General features: G+C 37.8%; 1 protein-coding gene across 10 annotated transcripts in view; it reads left to right on the top strand.

The window, feature by feature from the left end:
* The window catches only part of KLHL13 (kelch like family member 13), a 203,983-nt gene that overhangs the window by 153,772 nt on the left and 26,859 nt on the right, over positions 1-23,352 (top strand). For 9 of the 10 annotated variants that reach the window (XM_078065136.1, XM_078065128.1, XM_078065135.1 and 6 more), the window contains one exon: positions 6,723-6,864. In XM_078065136.1, the coding sequence (XP_077921262.1) occupies positions 6,723-6,864 (142 nt within the window). Of the gene's footprint in view, positions 1-924; positions 988-6,722; positions 6,865-23,352 lie in introns of those variants that run through there. The other variant, XM_078065137.1, reaches the window with a different exon arrangement.

A 23,352-nucleotide genomic window follows, 5' to 3' on the forward strand; every position in this document is an offset into this window, starting at 1 on the left:
TTTGCAGTCTGACCCTATCACCTTGAACTGAGAATTTTTCTCTTTTGTGGATTCTGGTATTGCCACAGCACAAAAGAAAGCCTTGGAAAGATTAGCCTCCATTTTATGTCCTACACGCTAAAGATTTCCATTAGTGAATTCATTGCAAGTTGACAATAAAGTACTTATACTTGTGTCATTAAAAAATACAAGTAAATAACTAACCAGAGCTTTATCTTTCTTGATTTCTTTCAGGCAGGCACCTCAGTAAGAGCTCTGTTCTCCATTGTTTCTTAAACAGCAATTAATTTAGGCCTTATTAAGAAAAGTTGCTATGATATTTGTAATTTCTTTGTATAATGATGCTGTAAATGCCATTTTCATTGGGACATAGCTTTAAAATAGTTGAAGTTTTTAAGTTTTTTTTTCTTCCTTTAGGTGAAAATACCAGACTTATTTTATATGTATTTCCCGAAGTTTTCTTTCTGATTTTTTAAAAACAATTTCCCATTTTTTTTAATGGAAGTTGAGTGAGAGAGAATGTGTGTGCGCGCGTGTGTTTGTGTGTGTATGTGTTTGTCATGTCTATCATTCAGTTTTTGTTTGGGAGGGTTGAAGGAGGATGGTTAAGATTCTAACTTTGGTGAGGTAGGAAGGTTATTAAGATCTTTAGAATTAAAAAAAAAAGATCTTTAGAATTCAGTGCAGTATGCATACTTTGAATCTATAGAAAAATCTATGGGGAATAACTTCTACCAATCTTAAGTTTTTAATTTATTTCTCAAGGGTGGAAGGAAATACCTTGACAGATTTAGCACTGAAATTCAAATGAGTATGAGAACAGGTGGCTAAATTTCTCCTCCACCTGCCATGCAACTTTATCACAAGAAATGTTTCATTTAGCAAATGCCGCGGCTAACAGACACTTCTCTGTTTCAGAGCAGAAAAACAAATGGAGGGGGAGTACTTCTTTGAAGAAAACCTTTTTCTTGATTTTCTTTTTAAATTGTGAGTGTGACAAATATGTATTTTATTTTTCTGGGGGATAGATGGTGGAAAGCATGAGTCAATGCCTTGATTAACTAACCCGATTTGTTGTCTTGTTACACCATTCATGGCTTTCATTTCTGTTTTTACTTACGTTTTGTTTTGTTATTGTTGCTGTTCTTGCATACTAACCCACTGGGTGCTGACTTTCAGTTAGGATAATATTATTACTCTGAGAAATTACAATATTTGTATAGTACTTCTGACACTAACTTAGAAACCCCTACTCTTTTGTCACGGTGGAATTATGTTATTAAAATACATTGTTGGGGGGTGCCTGGCTGACTCAGTCGGTAGAGCATGCGACTCTTGGTCTCGGGGTCGTGAGTTCGAACCCCATGTTGGGTATAGAGATTACTTAAAAAAATAAAATCTTTAAAAAAAATACACTGATGGGTTTAACCACTTTGTAATGTAATGGTAGCAAGCAAAAAGAAGTGCTGTGAAGCTAACTGGGAACTAACTAGAGAAAACTTAAAGGTGTTATTCATATATTTGTACCTTTGTAGCGTTCTCTGATTCATCACCCCCACCCCGGAAATTAAAAACAAATAGGAAAGTACAGAGAACAATTTGATGACTATTCTGAGAGTCTTGGGCAGCACTTTTTTTCTGCAAGTCCTATATTCTCCCAGCATCTTTCATGCAGAGCCCTCTTAATGTGCTGTTCTTCATTTGATGTGAGCAGGAAGTGAATGTGCCCGCGCATGGGTTGGCGCATAGAATATCTCCACCAAAAACAGTCAAGTGTTTCATGTGTTTTCATGCTGATAATTTCAAAAAGCACTAAAACGACCCCTTTTCCTCAACAAGGAAATTTGACCTCACATGGCTTTCTGTATAACATGATCTGTGATAGAAAGCAAGGAACTGAGATGGGTGTTTCATCGTTTATCAAGCTAAGACCTCATTTTTTAAACACAAAAGTACTCATTTCAGTGGATTGGGGGGGATTCTTTTCTTCTTCTTCTTCTTCTTTTTTTTTTTTTTTTCTTTTTTTTTGGTATGGAGCGTTGGAAGACTGTTTGAGGCTTTGGAGCCAAATGGTGTAATTGTGAGATGCTCTTCCTTTACTCACACTGCATACCAACAAACCCAATTGCTATAGTGAATTCTGAGAGTATGGCTTCTTTATAGAGTATGTACCAAACTATTAACCTCTACAGAACTATTCACTATAGACAACATATTTCAACCAGATTGACAGAACACTCTGGCTGCAGCTTACCTACCAGGTCAGACATGTAATACACAATCCTTTGTTGTCCTGGTGTTCACTATAAAAAGAAAAAAAAAATGTGTCTGTTTGATGATTTTTAAAACTTAAAAAATCCATTTGGGTGAACAGTGCCATGTAGACAACGGGCTTAATACATGTTTGCACTAGCAATTTCGAAAGTATATCTTCAACTCTTTAAGTCTATAAATTTCAAGATGGAATCTTTGCTTTAATTTGCATATTCTGGAATACTAATGAGTTAGAACATTTTTCTCTCTGTTAACCATTTGTACTTAAGTCTTTATGAATTGTGTGCTCACATCATGTACACATGTTTCCCTTGGGGGTGATTTTTAAATTATAGAAATATTTTAGGCAAGATTACAATGTTAGCACCACCCTGTTAAGCCTGACAATTGCTTAGACTTTCTATTTCTTTTATCTTCACAGAGCAATGCGAAGAAATACCATAGTTTGTGTATGTTCAATTTGACCACCTTTGCAATGCTTTCAGTAAAATGATCAGACAATGCTTCTGTCTCTACCCTAATGCTCTTTGAAAAAGTAATTGTTCTCTTTGAACAAGCACAGTTGAGTGATTCGTGTACACTTTGTGAAAGATTGCTTTTGTGCTCTGTGGTTGGTCATTGTTAAGAAAATAAGATGTGTCCAGTGGCAGTGGGGTGGGCTGGGGGGCCTGATAGCACAGACGTAGGAAGAAGATTTGAGTTTTGGACAGAAAATTGATGAACATACTCTCTCCCATGAATAATTTTATAGCATTGATGCAATGGGACTATTTAGGCAGGATTTGCTTGATTCGAAATCAGCATGAAAAAGTGAATCCAAATAGCAATTGTTTTAAGCAGAACTACGGAATTATTATTCTTACATGAATTTACATAGAACAAAAGCTTTCCTGCACAACTGTCTGGTAAACTTCAAAACCATTATCTACTTATCTACTGTAAACACTTGATTGTTCAAATTGTGGGGCTGGAGGAAACAGAGGTATTTTATTGTTAGGTAGTCTTGGAAGAATTAGTGGTAATTAATAATCCTACTGTGTTTCTTACTGCCAGCATTAACCTTATGTAGTCAACCCTCAGACTGAGAAGTAATTTAGAACATGAAATTGCTTTAGAAAAATTTTCCTGGGGCACCTGGGTGGCTCAGGCATAGGGTGTCTGCCTTCGGCTCGGGTCATGATCCCAGGTCTTGGGATCGAGCCCCGCATCGGGCTCCCTGCTCTGCGGGAAGCCTGCTTCTCCCTCTCCCACTCCCCCTGCTTGTGTTCCCTCTCTTGCTGTGTCTCTCTCTGTCAAATAAATAAATAAAATCTTTAAAAACAAAAACAGAAGAATTTTCCTGAGTAGGTTAATCCCTCTATTTCAGGGTTTCTCAATTTTGGTACTCTTGACATTTTTGCCTAAGTACATCTTAGCCAGGGAGAACTTCCCTGGGCCTTGGTGGGATGTTTAGCAGCATCCCACCAGACGAAGGTAGCACACACACCCTCTTGCGACAATGAATGATGTCTCCAAACCTCGCCACACGTGGGGAGGGGAGAAACAAAATCTCCTTGGTCCCCTAACCCCTTCTGAGAACGACTGGTCTTTTTAATTGCTTTTAACCGTATGACTTGAAAAAGTAATACTTAAAAACTGTTATTTGTCCTTGGAATTACTCAGGGAATCATTCCTTTAAGGATAATGTGATGTATTTGTGGCCTGGGCTTTGCAGAGAGGTTTTACCTCCTTGCGATGTTGAAAAACCGTTCTCTTCACATCCAGTCAGTAAACTTAATGAAGAGGAGATAGAAGAGAATATTGAATCTGCTGAGAAGGTTGACATGGCATGTATTGTTACTGATGCAGAAATAATAGGGAGTGTTCTGAATGTTAAAAAGTCAAAGTATGTTGATAAGAAGTCATGAAGAAGATGATTTTAGTGAAGGCTTCTTCAGCATTTGAAGTAATTAATTAGAAAGCCAACCATATTATCTTGCCAAGAAAGGGCTGCATTTTCACATTCTGCTTTCCAATTTTAGGAGCTAGAGACAAATGACAAGTAAACAAGTTGTTATCTATAGTTTCTTCAAAAAAAGCAATTTCCAGGATATGTCATAGGCACAATGTGGCTTCAGCTTTATTCCTGTCCCTTTTACATCTGTGGTTCTATAAAAATGATAATTGATGGTCATTGAACGCACTGTGTGAGAAAGAAATGTCCACAAAAATGAGATTCTGTGTTCATTGAGATGACATATGTTAAAATTCTCATGTGCTAGGTTCTGTGCAGGGAATACAGAAAATAATAAAACATTCTGCTTGGATATTTCATTAAAATAATTCTGTTTGAATGGAAATTTTCTGGTTAGGGGTACCAATCACTATCAGTCTATTTCCCACTCTTCCCATTCTGTACTTTTGAATATCTGTCTGCAAAAGCTGTTTAAAAGGGTGTGTGAGTGTGTGTATGATATGTCTTGTATATAATTTAATTCTTTTTAAGGCTATTTCTGAAATTAGTAGAAAGCTATATTCATTTTCTTCTATGCTTGTTAAAATCTTATTTAAATTATTCTCTTTATTAAATATCCATGAGAGTTGAATAAAACATGGTCATATATTATTAATTCATTTTTGGTTATACTATGGCTCTAATATCCTTAAGAAGAATTGATCTCACCCTTAAGGCCAGAACTTTTGCTAATTATTAGAAGATTTAAAACCATTTCGTTGATGTCCAGATTCAAGAAGCAGGATCTTAAAGTATGGTGGTCTTAAAACTTTTTTTCTGGTTCAAACTGATCAACTGAGGTTACAGGTAAGGTAGGGAACAAGTGAAATCTTCATGATATTGGATAGGCCAGAGTTAGAAAAGCAAAGAATTTGGGGTGCATGGCTGGCTCAGCCAGTGGAGCATGTGACTCTTGATCTCAGGGGTGTGGGTTCCAGCCCCATGTTGGGTGTAGAGCTTACTTAAAAATAAAACCTTAAAAAAGAAAAAGACAGGGACGCCTGGTTGGCTTGGTTGGTTAAGCATCTGCCTTCGGCTCATTTCATGATCTCAGGGTCATGAGATCGAGCCCCATGTTGGGCTCCGCGCTCAGCGGGGAGTCTGCTTCTCCCTTCCCTCTGCCCCTCCCTCTCGCTCTCTCTCTCTCTCAAATAAATAGAATCATTAAAAAAAAAAAAAAGAAAAAAGAAAACCAAATGATTCAACATGTAGGAAGTTAGAGGTAAATAGCAAAAGTGGAGTTCTAGTGCTTGAAAATGTGTTCTTCCTCTTCCTCTCCCAGTGTCCATTTTAGCGCTACATCATGAATGCACAAACCCATTCAGAGCTACCAGCTCCCTGCTCTTAGATGATTCAGAGACACTTTGGGCAATGGTATACCTAAGGAAACACAGGCCTGCCTCGTCTAAGGGATAATAAAATGTTGTACTGTGGTGGTCAATTTTCAGGGTAACCTGAGGCCCTTCATTAAATATTTTGTGTGGTCTCTGTGAAACAAACTGACCTGTTAACTACAGGTTCTCCAGTCCTTTTTATGGCCCCCCAAAAGTTATTAGTGTAATATATACATCGGCATAGCTTGCATTTATTATTTTTTACTTTTTATTTCTTAGACAAGATGGAAATGCCACTAGACTCTAGCGATTTAACTGAATAAATCCCAAAATGATCAGTGAGAGATACTGCTGGGAAAAGAAATTATGTCAGGTGTAAAAGTTTTTGTTCCGTTGGGGGTTGATTAGAACTATAACTAATTACAGAAGAGGAAGCAGTGTATTACTGTCACAGTTAATCTTTGACTTTTATTAATGGGGTCTTTGGAGTTTGGAATCACACTAGACTTACATTCAAATCCTGACCCAACTACTTTAATAAATTTGCGACCTTAGGTGACTTACTTTTAACCTTTTTGTAGCTCATTTTCCCTGCCCTTCATACAAAGGAAATAATAATAGTACCTATTGCATTGGATTGTTTTAAGGATTATATGAGGTCATGTTTGTAAATTTCTGGGCAAGTACCTGATACATAGTGACTATTCAATAACTGATAGCTATTATTTTTATCTTTCTCAAATTAGGTATTCCAAAGAAATTTTAACTATGAATAACACAATTTGATGTTCTTGCTACCTAAACAGTACAATACCAAAAGCAATTACTCTTGCACTGAAAATACAAAGACCCTTTGTGAATGTAGTTTTGAACCAGCTTTTAGGTTGATTTCTCACTTCTAATTTTTTTCTGACCTTGAAAAGTTTTTTACAAATACATAATATAATTTCTTCTAGGGTGTAGAATGGTATCATCCTAAAGCACAACAAAACAAAATTCAGTATATTCCATAGTCAAATGATTGGCACTAGTGACTGATTATTACTCTAAACAATGCCATTATTGTGAATTATATATCAACTTTTAACTTGCCTTTCTTTCTGATTTATACACATTTTCAGATCTCTAGTGGAAGAGGAAGACCAACACATGAAATTGTCCCTTGGAAGCAGCGAAATGGGTCTCTCATCCCATCTGCAGTCTTCCAAGGCAGGAACCACACGCATCTTTACCAGCAATACCCACAGTTCTGTGGTGTTACAGGTAATCTAAACTGTCCCTTTTGTAATATTTAAATGGATTTAAAAACCACTCAGAGTGTTTGTGGTGTGGGATGTCGATAGCGGGGGGCGAGGAGCATGCATGTGTGTGGACAGGGTGCATATGGGAACCCTCTGTACTTGCTGTTCCATTTTGCTGTGAACCTAAAACTGCTCTAAAATAATTGAGTTTATTAATTAAAAAAAGAGCAAGCAAACATCAGGAAGAAACCTTGAGGGGAAAACTACATACCTTCCTGATGTTAAAAAACAAACAAACAAAAAAACCCAAAACCCAGAGTTCATTATTTGTTTTGTTTGTATGAAGGAGGTCTCGCTGTCGGCCACTTTGCTTACAGAATGTTATGTCTGGCAGCATTGACTTTCCATTTTGTCTCAGCCAATATAAATATCACAAATCCCTATGCTGAATTTTCTAGTTTCCTCACTCATGACCTGCTTCACTGTCACCTTTATCATAGTTCTGAAGATCATATTTATTTGGCGTCTCAGCTCACATTGACAGTAGTAGGTGTGGGAGTGTAGATAAGGATGGCTGGATGCAAACACACTGGTAGATGTAAGAGGTAGTAAGTGACCTCAAAGGAGAGGACGGAAATACAGTAGAAAGCCAAAAAACAAAAACAAAAACAAAAACAAAAAAACCCCAACCCATCAAAAACTGCAATGTGGAGCTAATTAGCCTAAGGATAAGCAGGCCTAGTACTTCCGGCAGTTATGGACACTCCCTGACCTCTGTGGGCATGGCTGAATTAGGAAACAATATACTATTGGATGTCCCTCAATGTCTTCTAGATATAGGCAAATTAGATCAGTGTTCCCTCTAGTAAGATAAAGAAAAGAAATTTTTCTGAATGTATTTTTCCAAGCAATCTCCCCAGGTGAATTTCATGCATATTCCTGGTCAGTGACCATTAGGGTAAAGCAGTATATAGTATATAGTGTTTGGCGTACAGTCCAGTAAGAGAGGAGGCCTTCTGCTCGCTCTGCGGCTTTGTTGTGGCACGTAATTTTGCTGGGCTTCATTTGTCTTATCTCCACAATGTGTCTTGACTAGGAGATCTCTACATTCCATTCTAGTTCTCATCTGTAATTCCATGAGATCATATCTTCCATTATTGTGGTTTGTAATGGGAGCTGGGTTTTATGGTTTGTTGTCCTGTGGGTCTCATCAGCAGAGATGTGAGGGTCAGGAAGGAGAAGCTTGCCAATTCCTGGCATCCCAATGCTATGTAAATGGTTTAATTGTTGGCTGTTCAAGGCTATGGGAAAAGAGAATGAGGGGTCAAGCAGATAGGAAAAGTCTGAGAGGAGGAGGGTTTTTTTGTTATATTAAAGTTATCTCTCTAAAGAAAAAGAGGCTTACCCCCCCCCCAATACATCTACCCCATCCATGCCCATAGTCTTGTGTTAAAGCCAATGTGTGTGCTCCTGCTAATTTTTAAATGAACTTTAAACTAAATAATGGAAGCCACTTTAGTGTAGTGATACAGATTTGGGGCAGTGGGCCTCAAATTTTAGTGCATTTCAGAATCACAAGGAGGAAGGCTTGTTAAAACATTGAGCACTGGGCCCTGCTCCAGAGTTTTTGAATCAAAAACTCAGATACGTGTATTTTTTTTTAAGATTTTATTTATTTATTTGACAGAGAGCTAGCAGGGGGAGTAGCAGAGGGAGAGGGAGAAGCAGGCTCCCCGCTGAGCAGGGAGACCGACGCAGGGCTCGACACAGGGCTCGATTCCAGGACCCTGGGATCATGACCTGAGCCGAAGGCAGACGCTTCACCGACTGAGCCACCCAGGCGCCCCTCAGATACATGTATTTTTAACAAGTTCCCAGGTGATGCTGCAAGACCAGGGAACATACCTTTAGAACCACTGTTCTAGAGACAGGGTCCTTCTTCTGCCGAGAAAGATGGCCTCTCCCTTTCTCCCTACATATCATATGAGGGTGATAAGCTAATTGCTTTAATGGGGAGACATCAGGAGTAGCTTCTATATCTATCAACAGGGAAATGCTTACATAAATTATGTGGTATAACAACTATGTACTACTGTGCAGTCACCAAAGAGGGTGAGGTAGATCTGTGTGTAAGAATGGAAAGAATATATTAAATGAAAAAAGTAACAGGACAAATATGGCATATGCACATGATGGAATATTATTCAGCTCTATACAGGAAAGAAGTACTGATGCACGCTACAACATGGATGAACCTTAAAAACTTTATGCTAGTGAAAGAAGCTAGTCACAGAAGGCCGTATTTTACATGATTTCATTCAGACAGAATGGCCAGAAGAGGGAAGTCTATAGAGACAGAAAGTAGACTAGTGGTTGCTTACAGGTGGAGAGAATGAGAGGATACGAGGGTGCTAAAGGGTCCAGGATTTCTTTTTGAGATGATGAAAATATCCTAAAATTGACTGTGGATATGGTTGCACACATTATCTGTGAATGTCCTAAAAGCCACTGAACTTTTCATTATATGTAAGTGAATTGTATAGTATATCAATTCTATCTCAATAAAGCTGTTAAAGTTACAGGACAGTATGTATTGTATAATCCCATCTATTGGTAGAAAAACTATACAATAAATGGGGCGCCGGGGTGGCGCAGTCGGTTGAGCTCCCGACTCTTGGTTTCGGGTCAGGTCATGATCTCAGAGTCGTGAGATCGAGCCCTGTGTTGGGCTCCATGCTCAGCGCAGTCTGCTTGAGATTCTCTCTCCCTCTCCCTCTGCCCCTCCTGCTCGTGCTCTCTCTCTCTCTCTCAAATAAATAAATCAATCTTTTTTAAAAAAGAGAAAGACTATACAATATATATATGAATGTAAATGCACAGCAAAAGGTCTGGAAACATTAAGGGAGGCTGGTGAATGTTGTCTTATACTTTCTGCTCTGTACGATCCTGCACTGTTTAATTTTTTTTTACAATGGAAATATTTTTGTGTATAACCTGTGTAGTTTAAAAAAGATAATTGTTCTCTTAACTATGGGGAAAAAAAATGAGGGTTGCTGGAGGGGAGGGGGATGGGGATGGGCTAACTGGGTGATAGGCATTAGGGAGGACACGTGGTGTAATGAATGAGCACTGGGTGTGATATGCAACTGATGAATCACTAAATTCTACCCCTGAAACTAATACTATACTATATGTTAATTAAATTGAATTGAAATTTTTAAAAAGTTATATATATATATATGTGTGTGTGTGTGTGTGTGTGTGTGTGTGTGTGTATAATTGTTGACAAAACCAGTATGGCTGGGTCTTAGACCCTTAGCTATATTATGTTTTAGTTTAGCCTTTGTTGGTCCCGGCTGGTGGAAAGAACAATGATGTGAAAGTAACTAGAGAGTTTGTATGGAGTTAAAGGTGATCTTTCATCAGCTGACATTTTTTATTATTATACTATTTTCTATGGTGGCATAGAGCTACCACTGTGTATCGCTATTGCCAAAGTTTGCTCTCTTTAAAAGTCCATTAAAAATGATGTTCTCACAAAGGGAGATTTTTAAGTAGCAGCACTAACAGAGAACTCCCCCCCCCATCTAATCTTAGGTGTATGATTGTCAAGGGAACAAGTTGGAGAAGTGTTTAATGTGTAAATGTTATCATTGTTTTAAAATTAGCAATCACACAAACTTCAGCTTCAGAAGGCATTGAGAGTCACTGTCAGGGGAAGGGACCCATGGGGAGAAAGTGTTTTCAGAAGTCTCACTCTGCAGGATTACCCACTGCATAACTCTAGTGGGAAGGACATGAGTTTAGGCCAAACCTGGAATCCTAATTTTACCAATAGTTATGTGACTTTGGGAGCCCTCCATCCTCTCTGGGCCAGTTTCCTTATCTATAAAATGGGTAAGAGACGTGAGGATTAAATGTGACAATTTATGGGAAAGTAAGGTGCATCATAAATATCCATTTTCTTTTACTTCCATTTGAGCCAAACATGGAAGGTGTCAGAGAAAATGTAGCTGATCTGAAGTGGTGGGTGTGCCACATAAGACATCCATCTGCGTTGGCTTGATCTGCTCTTGCAGATTAATCATCTCCGTTAAACAGGCTTTTGCAAACTTGGCTGTCAAAGAAAGTGCCTAAAGAATGGCGATACCTAATAGGTTTGGATTCCTAGAACCTTGAACAGATCCCCAGAGAATCCATGATGGAGTTAGGCAGTGCAAATTGCTTTCACTCAATTAAGGAAGGTTAACCAGGGTTTGCTTAAGTAGTAACTGGTAAAATCAAGGACTAATCTCATTTTCTTCACTCCTGTAGTGCTACTATAGATATGGTTATTTCCCATGGAAAGCTTCCATCCTTTGGCTTCACCTATTATCCCACGTTGTCAGCATTTTTCTTTTACTGCCCCATTTTATGGAAATCCATTGAATCGTACTATTCCTTGGCGCCTTTGTGCCTTAAAAATAACAGCTTTATGGAGATATAATTCGTATACCATCTAATTCACCCACATAAAGTGCACAATTCAGTGGTTTTAGTTTTTAGTATACTCACTGGGTTTTGCAAATATCACCACAATCCATTGTAGAACATTATCATCTGCTCAAAAAGAAACCTTGTGTCCATTAGCAGTCACTCTGCATCTACTTACAATTCCTTCCCCGAACCTAAGCCACCACTAATCTACTCTCTGTCTCTATAGATTTGCCTATTCTGAACATTTCCTACCAATGGAATCATCATATGTAGTCTTTTGTGACCAGTTTCTTTTACTTAGCATCATGTTTTCAAGGTTCATCCATGTTGTAGCCTGTCTCAGTGCTTCTTTCCTTTTTATGACTGAATACTATCCCATTGTATGGATATACCACTTTTTTAAAAAAAATTCATCCATCCATTGATGGACATTTGGGTTTTTTTCTGCTTTTTGGCTATTATGAATAATGCTGCTATGAACCTTCATGGAGAAGTGTGTGTGTGGACATATAATAACTTTCATATATACTTTCTACCTAGAATGTTTAGAAACATTCTAGGTAGAAACAAATTATTTCCTGATTGATGGCTATGCTTACTCAGACCTATAGAGTTTTCAAAATGCCTCCTTGCTCTGCGTGTCTAGGCTCCTAATTGGCATTTTCTCATGCCCAACCAACTGAGCCACCCAGGCACCCCTGTCTGTCATCTTTTAAGAACTGTCTATTCAGATCCTTTTCCCAATTTTTGGTTGGGTTATTTATCTTTTTATTCAGTCATAAGAGTTCTTTATATATTCTAGATACAAATCCCTTATGAGAAATGATTGGCAAGCATTTTTGCTCAGCACCTTTGGTTTTATAGTCCCTTGTTGTTCTGTCATCGCTGCCTTGCCAAACCCCTATCCTTTATCATTTCAATCATATGATCTTTGCTTCTGCTTAACCTTAGTAGAGTTCATAGGACAGATGGTCAAGGCAAACACCTGGAAGACTTCTGACTTTTCACTATTCTCTAAACATACATTTTTTTTGCACACTTCAGGCTCTGCACCCATTTCCTGTCCCTGAACTGCCCTTATTTTACTTTTTGTTTTTAATAAACCCCTGTTTATTCATAATTATCCATCTTAAATGGTAAGTGATAAAACTGGAATTCTAGTTTTGCCCTAAACTCATGTCCTTCCCACGACAGTTATATAATGGGTAATCCTGCAGAGTGGGACTTCTGAAAACAGTCACTCCCCATGGGCCTGTTCCCCTGACAGCTACTTTAATTGCCTTTTGAAGCTAGAGTTTGTGGGAGCCAGGCAGAGTTAGCAGCTTCTTCTCTTCCTCCCTCTTAGTCCTTGGTAATATGACCTATCAGTGCGATTCACAACATCTAGGATCTAATTTGTTGTTTCTGTATGCCTGTGATCGCGTTCTGGGGTACATGGAGAATGCTTAATAAGTGTCCATTATTATTATTATTGTAAGACTTATGGTCATTCAAAGAGATAATACATATAAAGAGCCTAGCCCATCACCTGGCACAGAGGAAATAGTGCTTTTCACTGCTATTATTGGTATTATTGGCAGAATAAATGAATTTGGATGGCAGTTATAATAACTTTCATATATACTTGCCTTGTGATACTTTAAACAATATTGTGAGGTAGAAAAAGCAAGAATTATTCTCTCCATTTTGTAGATTAGGAAACTGAAGCTTGGGGAGGTTAAGAGGCTTGCCCAGATCACATAGCCAGTAAGTGACAACAACTAGGACTTGAACACAGGTTTTCTGACTGCAAATTTGTTTTTATAATCTGTTTTTGTAATTTGTTTCTTCTAACCTTGCTCTAAGCTGTATTATCTTTTTAAATATAATGTCTGTAAATACTAAGTTTTCATTGACTGTAAGTGTAAAAACATTAACAAAGGCTAACAATTTGTTGTGAATGATATAGTAAAGATTTTATTTTATTTTTTAAGATTTTATTTATTCATTTGAGACACAGAGATGCAGAGAGAGAGAGAGATCATGAGCAGGGGGAAAGGCAGAGGGAGAGGGAGAAGCAGGCTCCCCGCTGAACCAGGAGCCTGACGTGGGGCTCGATCCCAGGACCCTGGGATCATGACCCGAGCCAAAGGCAGACACTTAACCATCTGAGCCACCCAGGCGCCCCTTATTCTTTTTTTTTTTTTTTAAAGATTTTATTTATTTATTTAGAGAGAGAGAGCGGGGGCAGGGGTGGAGGGAGAGCGAGATCTTAAGCAGACTCTGTGCTAAATGTGGAGCCTGACGCAGGACTCGATCTCACGACCCAAAGATCATGACCTGAGCTGAAATCAAGAGTTGGATGCTTAAACAACTGAGCCACCCAGGCGCCCCTATTCTTTTTTTTTAAGGATTTTTTTAAAGTAATCTCTACACTCAACTCGAGGCTCAAGTTCACAACCCCAAGATAAATAGTGATCTAGAAGTCACACACAGATGAGCTGTCCTCAAAGTATTAACTCATAACTTGAGCCTACCAGTTAACGAAATATTACACACTCACTAACAAATGTCAGCAATAAACCAGTTGAGATAACATTACTAAATGAACATTTACCCCTGTTAACTAAAGAGAGAGAAAAGATCTATCACTTTATGCTTAACAGCTTTGTAATAAAAAGTCTACTAAAGCGAAAAAAAAAAAAAAAAAAAGCTGTATGCTCTTCTGACTGAGCCAGCCAGGCGCCCCATAAAGATTTTATTCTTGATAGAAATAGTAGAATTATGAAGAAAGTCTTCCTGCCTCTCTGCCCTACTTCCCTTCCCCTATCAAAATTGGAAAAAACAAAAGCAAACAAACAAAACAGAGAAAAAATGTTAAGTGCCAGTTGGACACATGCTTTTTAAGACAAGGAGGCCATAACTGTAGTACCATGTTTCAGCTGGTAGCAGTGTATATTAATTGTAGAATGTTTAGAAACATTCTAGGTAGAAACAAATTATTTCCTGATTGATGGCTATGCTTACTCAGACCTATAGAGTTTTCAAAATGCCTCCTTGCTCTGCGTGTCTAGGCTCCTAATTGGCATTTTCTCATGTTAAGACTGGTGCCTACCAGATTGTTCTTCCTATATTTTCCTCCATTTTTATCTATTTACTGTTTTTTCCTATCCACTTTTAGTTGTAAAGCCTGTAAAAGATCATTTTATAGTCTCAAATTATTATCTAGGTAATACAATGTTAAAGAAATGAATTATCCCAAGAGCGTATACAAATTAACTTGTCTTGACTTCCAGTGGGCTAACTTTATGAAATGTTTATGCTAAGGTAGACATTTGGGTTGCTTATCATGTCATGTTGATGAACTGTACCCAATTTTAAAACTTTATGATCATAAAATAAACAACTTTAAAAATGTATTGTTGGGGCACCTGGCTGGCTCAGTCAGTAGAGCATGTTACTCTTGATATCAGGGTTGTGAGTTCGAGCCCCATGATGGGGATAGAATTTACTTTAAAAAATTAAAAAATTAAGATGTATTAACATAAGAAGGGAGGCATAATAGATAAATTGACAAAGAATATGTGGGAGATACACATGTATTAATATATATGTATTACTTAATATATATTACATACAGTAATATTTCATTATAATATGCATATATATTTCTGTATAATTCTATTTCTGTTAAGAATAAAATTCATTATATATTATATAGAATGAAATATATAATATGAATGTATGAATCATATATAATGAAATATTATTAAGCCATAAAAAAGGATGATCTCTTGCCATTTGTGACAACATGGATGGACCTAGAGGATATTATGCTGAGTGAAATAAGCCAGAGAAAGACAAATACTATATGAATTCACTTAAATGTAAAATGTAAAAAAAAAAAACAACAACAAAAAAACCCCCAAACAAACAAAAGGCAGAAACAGACCTGTAAACAGAGAACAATCTGATGGTTACCGGAGGGGAGAAGGTTGGGGGGCTGAGCAAAATGGGTAAAGGGGGGTGGGGTAAAGGCTTTCAGTTATGGAATGGATAAGTCACAGGAATAAAAAGTACAGCATAGGGAATATAGTCAGTGGTATTGTAATAGTGTCGTATGGTGACAGATGGGAGCTACACTTGTGATGAGCATAACGTAACATATAAACTTGTCAAATCACTATATTGCACACCTGAATCTAATGTAACATTCTGTGTCAACTATACTTCGGTTAAAAGAAGAAGGCATGAAGATTTTAGAGTAAATTGTATTGTATAAAAGAAGAGCTCAAATAATCTAGATTGTTGAACCTTTTATCAAAATGAAACTTCTTATTTCTTTATTTCAGTTACCTAAATGGCAGCTAGAGTATAGAGAAATGAATGTATAATTTTTCTTGGGACTAGCTTTTGTGGTACTCAGGATAGGGTACAATAAGTTAACCTACTACTTCCACAATTGAGTGTGTATCTTTAAGATACCAGTTGGAAGAGAGTCTACCACCTTTCCTTTTAGTGTACTTTAGTATATTATTACCCTGCTCTCTCAAATGAGGCTTTGTTGTTGTTATTTAGCATACATTGAAGTCATAGAGACGACTAGCACATACCAACTGATAGTTAAATGTGCTGTAATACATAATTTCAATTTCTGATTGTTTGTTGCTAGTATAGAGTAATACAGTTTGTTAATGATTATTGAGCTTATATCTTACAACCTTGATAAACCAACTTACTCTAGGAGCCTTTATTTGTAAAGTCTGTAGGATTTTCTACATAGACAATCATTTTGCCTATAAATGAAGATATTTATTTCATTCTTTCCAATCTGATGCTTTTTATTTCATTTTCTTGCCTTACTACACTGCCTAGGAACTCCAGAGAAATGTTGAATGGAAGTAGCTGAGTAAACATTCTTACTTTTTTGCTGACATCAGGGAGGAAAGCATTCATTCTTTCACCATTAATATGATGTTAACTCTAGGTTTGAAGAAAAGTTCCTTTCTGTTCCTATTTGCTGAGAGTTTTGTGTCGTGTTTTTAATCAGAAATGGATGTTGGATTTTGTCAAATACTTTTTTGCACCTATCAAGATGATCTCATCATTTTTCTTTTTAATTTGTTAATATTGTGAGTTATAGTGATTGATTTTTGAACACTAAAGCAACCATGCATTGCAGGAATAAACCCCACTTGGTCGTGATATATTATCCTTTTTATATATTATTAAATTTTATTTGCTAAAATTGTAGGAATTTTTGCATCTATGCTCATGAAGAATTTTGGTTTTCGTTTTATTAGTTTTCTTACCTTTGTCTGGTTTTGGCATTAGGATCATGCTGGCATTAGGATAATGAGTTGAGACATGTTCCCTCCTCTTAATTTTCTGGATATGTTTGTGTAGAATTGGTGTTATTTCTTCCTTAAATGTTCGCTAGAATTCACCAGTGAAAATTTAATTTTATAGTTAGACATACAGCTATTCAGGTTATTGATTTCTTCTAGAGTAATCTTTTAACAGCTTGTATCTTTCAAGGAATTTATCCATTGCAACTGAGTTGTCCGATTTATTGGCATACAGTTCATATTTACTTATTATCCTTTTAAAAGCTATACAGTCTCTAGTACTATCACCTCTCTCAATCCTGGTATTGGTAATTTGCATTTTTTCTCTTTATCTCCATAATCTGTCTGGCTGGAGTTTTATCAAATGTATGGGTCTTCTCAAAGAACCAGGTTTTTTGGTTTTATTGTTTTTTCTCTTTCTGTGTTTTCATCAATCAATGAAATCAATTGATTTCATCAATCTCCTCTCTGATCTTTATTATTTCCATTTCCTGCTTTTGGGGATTAATCTGCTCTTCTTTTTTAAAAAGATTATTTATTTTAGAGAGAGCATGCATGCGGGCATGGGGCGGGGGGAGGGCAGAGAGAGAGAGAGAGTCTTGAGCAGACTTCAATGCCCAGCGCAGAGCTTGACGTGGGGCTCGATCTCACAGCCCTGAGATCATGACCTGAGATGAAATCAAGAGTCAGATGCTTAACCAACCGAGCCGCCCAGATGCCCCGGGGTTAATCTACTCTCCTATTTCTAGTTTCCGAAGGAGGAAGCTGAGAGTGGTAATAAATGTTCTTTGCTCTGAAATCTATTTTGTCTGATATTATAGTCATACCAGCTTTTTTTTTTTTTTCTGAGTAAGCTTTATGCCCAACATGGGGCTTGAACTCAGAACCCTGAGATCAAGAGTTGCATGCTCTACCAGCTGAGCCAGCCGGGTGCCCCTATGCCAGCTTTCTTTCAGCTAGTGTTAAATTGGCAAATCTTTTGTTTATTTGTAAATTAACATACATGTTTACATGTTTATTTTGTAAATTAACATACAGTAAAATGGATTTTTTATTGGGCTATACCTTTATGAGTTTGTTTTTTGTGTTTTTTGTGTTTTTTTAAAGATTTTATTTATTTATTTGACACAGAGAGACACAGCGAGAGCAGGAACACAAGCAGGGGGAGTGGGAGAGGGAGAAGCAGGCTTCCCACTGAGCAGGGAGCCCGATGCGGGGCTCGATCCCAGGACCCCGGGATCATGACCTGAGCCGAAGGCAGACGCTTCACCGACTGAGCCACCCAGGCGCCCCCGAGTTTGTTTTTTGGTTTTTATTTTATATTTACGAGTTTTATTTATTTTTTTAAAGATTTTATTTATTCATCTGAGAGAGAGCATGAGCAGGGGGCAGAGGGAGAAGCAGGCTCTTGGCTGAGCAGGGAGCCCGATGCGGGGCTCCATCCCGGGACCCTGGGATCATGACCTGAGCTGAAGGCAGACACGTAATGACTGAGCCCCTCCATTTATGAGTTTTAACAAATATATTGTTTTTGTGTAATCACCACCACAGTTCATACAGGACTGTTCTGTTGCCCCAACGTACTTTTGTTACTGCTTGGTAGTCACATTCATCTCCGCCTCTAAACCCTGGATACTACTGATCTGTTTCCTGTCACAGTGTTTTGTCCTTTTGAGAGTATTACATAAATGGCATCGGACAGTCTGGAAGCTTCTTTTTCTTCGTCTAACATCTCTGAGATCCATTCACTTTGTTGTGTGTATCAGTAGTTTGTTTCTTTTTATTGTTGAGAAGTATTCCATGGTGTGGAGCTTTGCAGGGTCTCTTTTCCATGCTCCTCCATCTTGACCATCTCCCCAGGACTGTCCGGTTCTCTAGGGCTCTCTTTGTGGTCCTCTGGCCTGAAAGCTGGGTTTTATTTATCCTGCTCTGCCATACACTGACCGCCACTGAACCCAGATCCTGGTCCAAATACAGAGAGGTATTTATTGCAGAGGAATCACAGGTCCTCTGATCAAAGAGGAAGCTTCTTTTCCCTCGGTTCTCGGCATTTGCCACCCCCACTGTCACTGTTGCCACCAACACAGCCTTGGAATTGCCTGGAGATTGGGACTCAAAAGAGCAGAAGGAAATACAAGTAAAATGGATTTTCTCCACTCTCTCTGAGCTTTGGGAGTTTCCTCTGTCTGCTCCCAGATGACTGCCTCCAGGCGACATGGTACCTTAATTCCAGGTTGGGATATATTGGGGGAAGAAGTAGGGGGTAGGGTGGAGGGCTCACCATCAGTTTGGTCATACTTTGCATTCTGATTTCCTTCCCCAATTCTTTTGCTATTATTAACCTATTTTTCATTAACTTTTAAGCTTTGTGTGGTAGTACCAGAACAGCATTTATTCTGGGGCAAACTACTTCCCAGTACTGAGGCAGATACTTACGAGTCCTCTGCCTAAGGCCCTAGAATCATAAGGTTTCCATTTTGGTGGTTTGAATGAGTTATGCTCAGCCCTTGTGAGCCTTGGTGTGTTTTCTTGTGTTGCTTCTGGGTGATTCTTTCCCCAGACAAATACACTTATCAGTACTCACCTGAATACTTGAGGGAGACTTTTTAAAATTTTATTTCATTTTATTTTACTTTATTTTATTTGTTTTTTGATCTCCGTAGCCCCCTCTCTATGCAGATCTCTTCTCCAGTGTTCTGCCCTACAAACCTAGCTGTCTTAACTCCCTCAACACTCACCAGGAGAGAACGCTGGGCTTCGCCTGCGTTCCTACTCCCTATACCTCTGTCTTGGAAAGTCCAGAACAATCATGGGGCTCATCTAACTTGCTTCTCATCTTTCCCTTCTCCTTCGTGCAGTTTTAAACTTTTTTTTTTTCATATATTTTGTCTGGCTTTACGTTGCTTCAAGAGGTAAGGCAAATCCAGTGCCTGTTATTTCATCTTCGCTGAAAACAAAAATCTATAGGATATAATTAAATGCTAAATTGTGAGACTCCGACTAAAGGTGCCTGATTATTTTGGAGATTTGGTTAGAGGTAGCTTTACAAAGGAGGTCAGATTTGAACTAGGCTTTGAAGGAGGGAGGATATTCTGTGTGAAAACTAATGGCATAAATAAAGGTATTAGAAAAGAGGTAAGCCTGGTTTTTACCAATGAGCCAGTCTAGACAACAACCTGATAAAGTGGGTCAGAGTACTTAGGGAAATAATGAAAAATAAGGTTGAACCGTTGAGCCGGGGCCAGATTAAACAATCTTTAAATTCCAGGGGTGGCTGGCTGGCTCAGTTGGTAGAGCGTGCGACTCTTGATCTCAGGGTTGTGGGTTCGAGCCCCAGGTTGGGTATAGAGATTATTTAAAATCTTAAAAAGCAAAACAAAGCAAAAAATCTTTAAATTTCTATATTGTGATATAACACTGATAGAAAGCCATTAGAAGTTTTAAACTCCAGGCTGTGTCATATAATAAGAGCACAGTTTAATTCATATTAATAGAAACTTTTATATCCAGTCTGTATCTCTCTTTTGCCTTAAACATGCATCTGTTCCTTTTCTGTCCTCGGAATTAAATGAAGAACAGTATCATAAAAACATGGATATGGTATTGTTTTGATCAAATACATTACATTTACTTAAAGATTGGAATAAGCCCATTCCTTAACCTTTTCTTGAGTTCCTTTATCTTTGTTTGTAAAACATATTTTCCATTAATAATCTTTATTGTTCTTCTCAGGATGCATTTCCTTTTTATCCCACTTCCTTTTCAAAATTATACTGATCAAAACTGATACAATATGCTAATAAGTTACTTCCAGTGCAGAATTTAATGGAAAGATTTGCTTATCAGATTGCTTTTTAATACCCAAAATTATCAATCTAACTTTTTTCAAAATGACATTATATTGAATGTGAAAGCTATTGACATCCAACCAACTTTTGGTAGTAATTATTTGTAGCTCATATGGTTTCTATACTGTAGTTGTGTAATGTCAACGCATATCCCCTTCTGTTTTAATGTGACCATTTAAAAATTTATCAAACTCATTTAAAATGGCTCAGTCCTTCAGGGTATTACATATATACCTCCCTCTACTAAATAGGATTTGAAATTTTGATACATAGGGTAAGTTTAATAGAGGGAACTGAAAAACCTTTTTTTTTTTTTAATGCTTGGGTTTTTTTTTTTCCCCCCCAAAAGTATGTGAAGAAGAAGAAGAAGAAAAAATAGATGTGGGGAGTTTTATAGGAGGGGGAAAGGGAAACATTAGAGTAAAGAAACCAAAAACAGATAATAATCTCTACATCAATGGAACCCAAGGCCCAGAAGAAATAGAAAAATAAAGAACTAAGATATGGATTGGGGCAGAAAAAAGTTTAGTTTAAAGCAACAGGAACCACTTTACAGATACTCTAAAAGACTCACTGGAAACTTGGCGCCATTTTGTGTAAAGCAGAGCTGTATCAGTGTTTGGTGAACTAGCACACAGAAAGAGACAATAGACTTTATAGAATTTTGACGAGAGGAATTAATACAAATCTGGTGGAAGAAAACAATTTTATAATAAAAGGACACATTTTAAGTGTGCACGGTATCTTTTTATTTATTTAGTAAGTAATCTCTACACCCAACGTGGGGCTCAAACTCACGACCCTGAGATCAAGAATTGCGTGCTCTGCCGACTGAGCCAGCTGCCCATCAAGGCATCTTTGAGAGTCTTCCCAGAGTTAAATAGGGCAAGAGATTTATAAGAGTGAAAGCAAAAGGTGGATACATACAGGGCAAGTGAGAATTGTGGGGGAGAATAACCTCCCCTTTTCTTCGAATGTGTGCCTTCACAAGATTAGAGTATAAAAGTTGTTTAGAGAAATGACTGTCTTCTATACAACAGAATATGCTGTAGAAGGAACTTTAGTTTTTTTCTCTTGAGGCAGAGCTGGGATATACAGATAACAGCATGCAAACAAGATATTTCGAATCTGTATGAAAACAATCTGGATTGACAGATCTTATTTGGATAAAGATAGCAATAATCAGGAATAAAATGGGCAAATATGGAATTGGATGGTGGGATTGTTCATTTATGCACTTGAAAATAAAGTTTGTGAAATATACAGATAGGGAAACTACTTCATATGCAGTGAAAATAAATGCAGAACCTCACAGAAACAGACACTTTGCCAAAGGTAGATAAATTAAGCTTAGAATAAAAGATACTCAGAATGCACTAGAAGTGGTCTTGGAGCTTCAGCTTCCTTTCTTTGGGGATGCCAGATCATACTGAAGAAGGGAGAGGATTTGTTTTTTTTTTTTAAGATAGTGCAAAGGGCAGCAAAATGATCAGATTTGTGAAGCAGGTAAAAGCCCTTGGTGTCTTAGCTGAGCCGTCCAGATTTTGAGGATTGAGTATATACCTCAACAAGCAGTATCTTAATAGAATATGGACAAAATGAGAAAGGACACAGATAATGATACAGGAAGCATTAGCTATTCCTTTGTTCGAAAGGAAAAAGAAGGAATAATAAGGAATAGGAATGGAGCCTACTTACATTACTCAATTCCCAGTATAAAATACTTGTAGGAATATTTTCAAGACAGAAGGGCTAGCAAATGAACTGAGGTTTTAGTTTGTTTGTCTCTTGGGCTTTTATTGTTGTTTTTAGTGGAAGAAAATAACTGACTGGATACAATCACTGCTTTTGACAGAATAAGTCATGATTGCCTTTCACAGATAATTATCTATATATACCTTAGAGAAGATTCCGAATTTTTTTTCATGGATAAAAATAAAGCAAGGTGGCATACAGTACCTAGTCTCACTTCATTGGTATTTTGACATCTTTTTTGCTAGTACCCAAGGTATAATCCGTTTCCCAAGATAAACCATAGGCTTGAACTTGCCAGTAGCTATTCAAACTTTAAAAATACGTTTTCTTCAAACCAACAATTCCACTTTTATGAATACCTCCCACAGATCTACCTACACAGGTAAGTATATGTACAAGAAGGTCTGTTACAGCATTGCTTGTAATGGCCAAAGTTGAGAGATAGCCTAAGTGTCCAGAGGGGAACGGATGAATAATGAATGGTATGCCGCCATGATGGAATACTGTGCATCCCCTAAAAAGAATGGAGTAGATTTGTGTGTATAGAGTGCTGTCCATTTTATGTGCTCAAGTGAATTTTAAAAATGCACAATAATATGTATAATATTCCACTTTAAAAAAATCCTATTATACGTACAAGCAAATGATACATTATGCATATGTATAGAAAGAGGCCTGGAGGGGCGCCTGGGTGGCTCAGTCTGTTGAGCACCTGCCTTCAGCTCAGGTCATGATCCCAGGGTCCTGGGATTGAGCCCCATGTCAGGCTCCCTGCTCAGCCGGGAGCCTGCTTCTCCCTCTCCCCCACCTCCCTGCCCCCTGCTCGCGCTCTCTCGCGCGCACGCTCTCTCTCTCTAAATAAATAAATAAAATCTTTAGGAAAAAAAAAAAAGAAAGAAAGAGGCCTGGACGTATATATATTAAACTGTTAACAATAATTACTTCCTGTATGTAGAAATGGTGTTTTAGTTTTCAATTTATATCTTGTATTTTTATAACAAGCATATATTTAATTTTTTAAAAACCTGCAATTTAGGGCGCCTGGGTGGCTCAGTTGGTTAGGCGACTGCCTTCGGCTCAGGTCATGATCCTGGAGTCCCTGGA

The sequence above is a fragment of the Halichoerus grypus genome, chromosome X (genome assembly GCF_964656455.1).
Source record: "Halichoerus grypus chromosome X, mHalGry1.hap1.1, whole genome shotgun sequence".
NCBI classification, from domain to species: Eukaryota; Metazoa; Chordata; class Mammalia; order Carnivora; family Phocidae; genus Halichoerus; species Halichoerus grypus.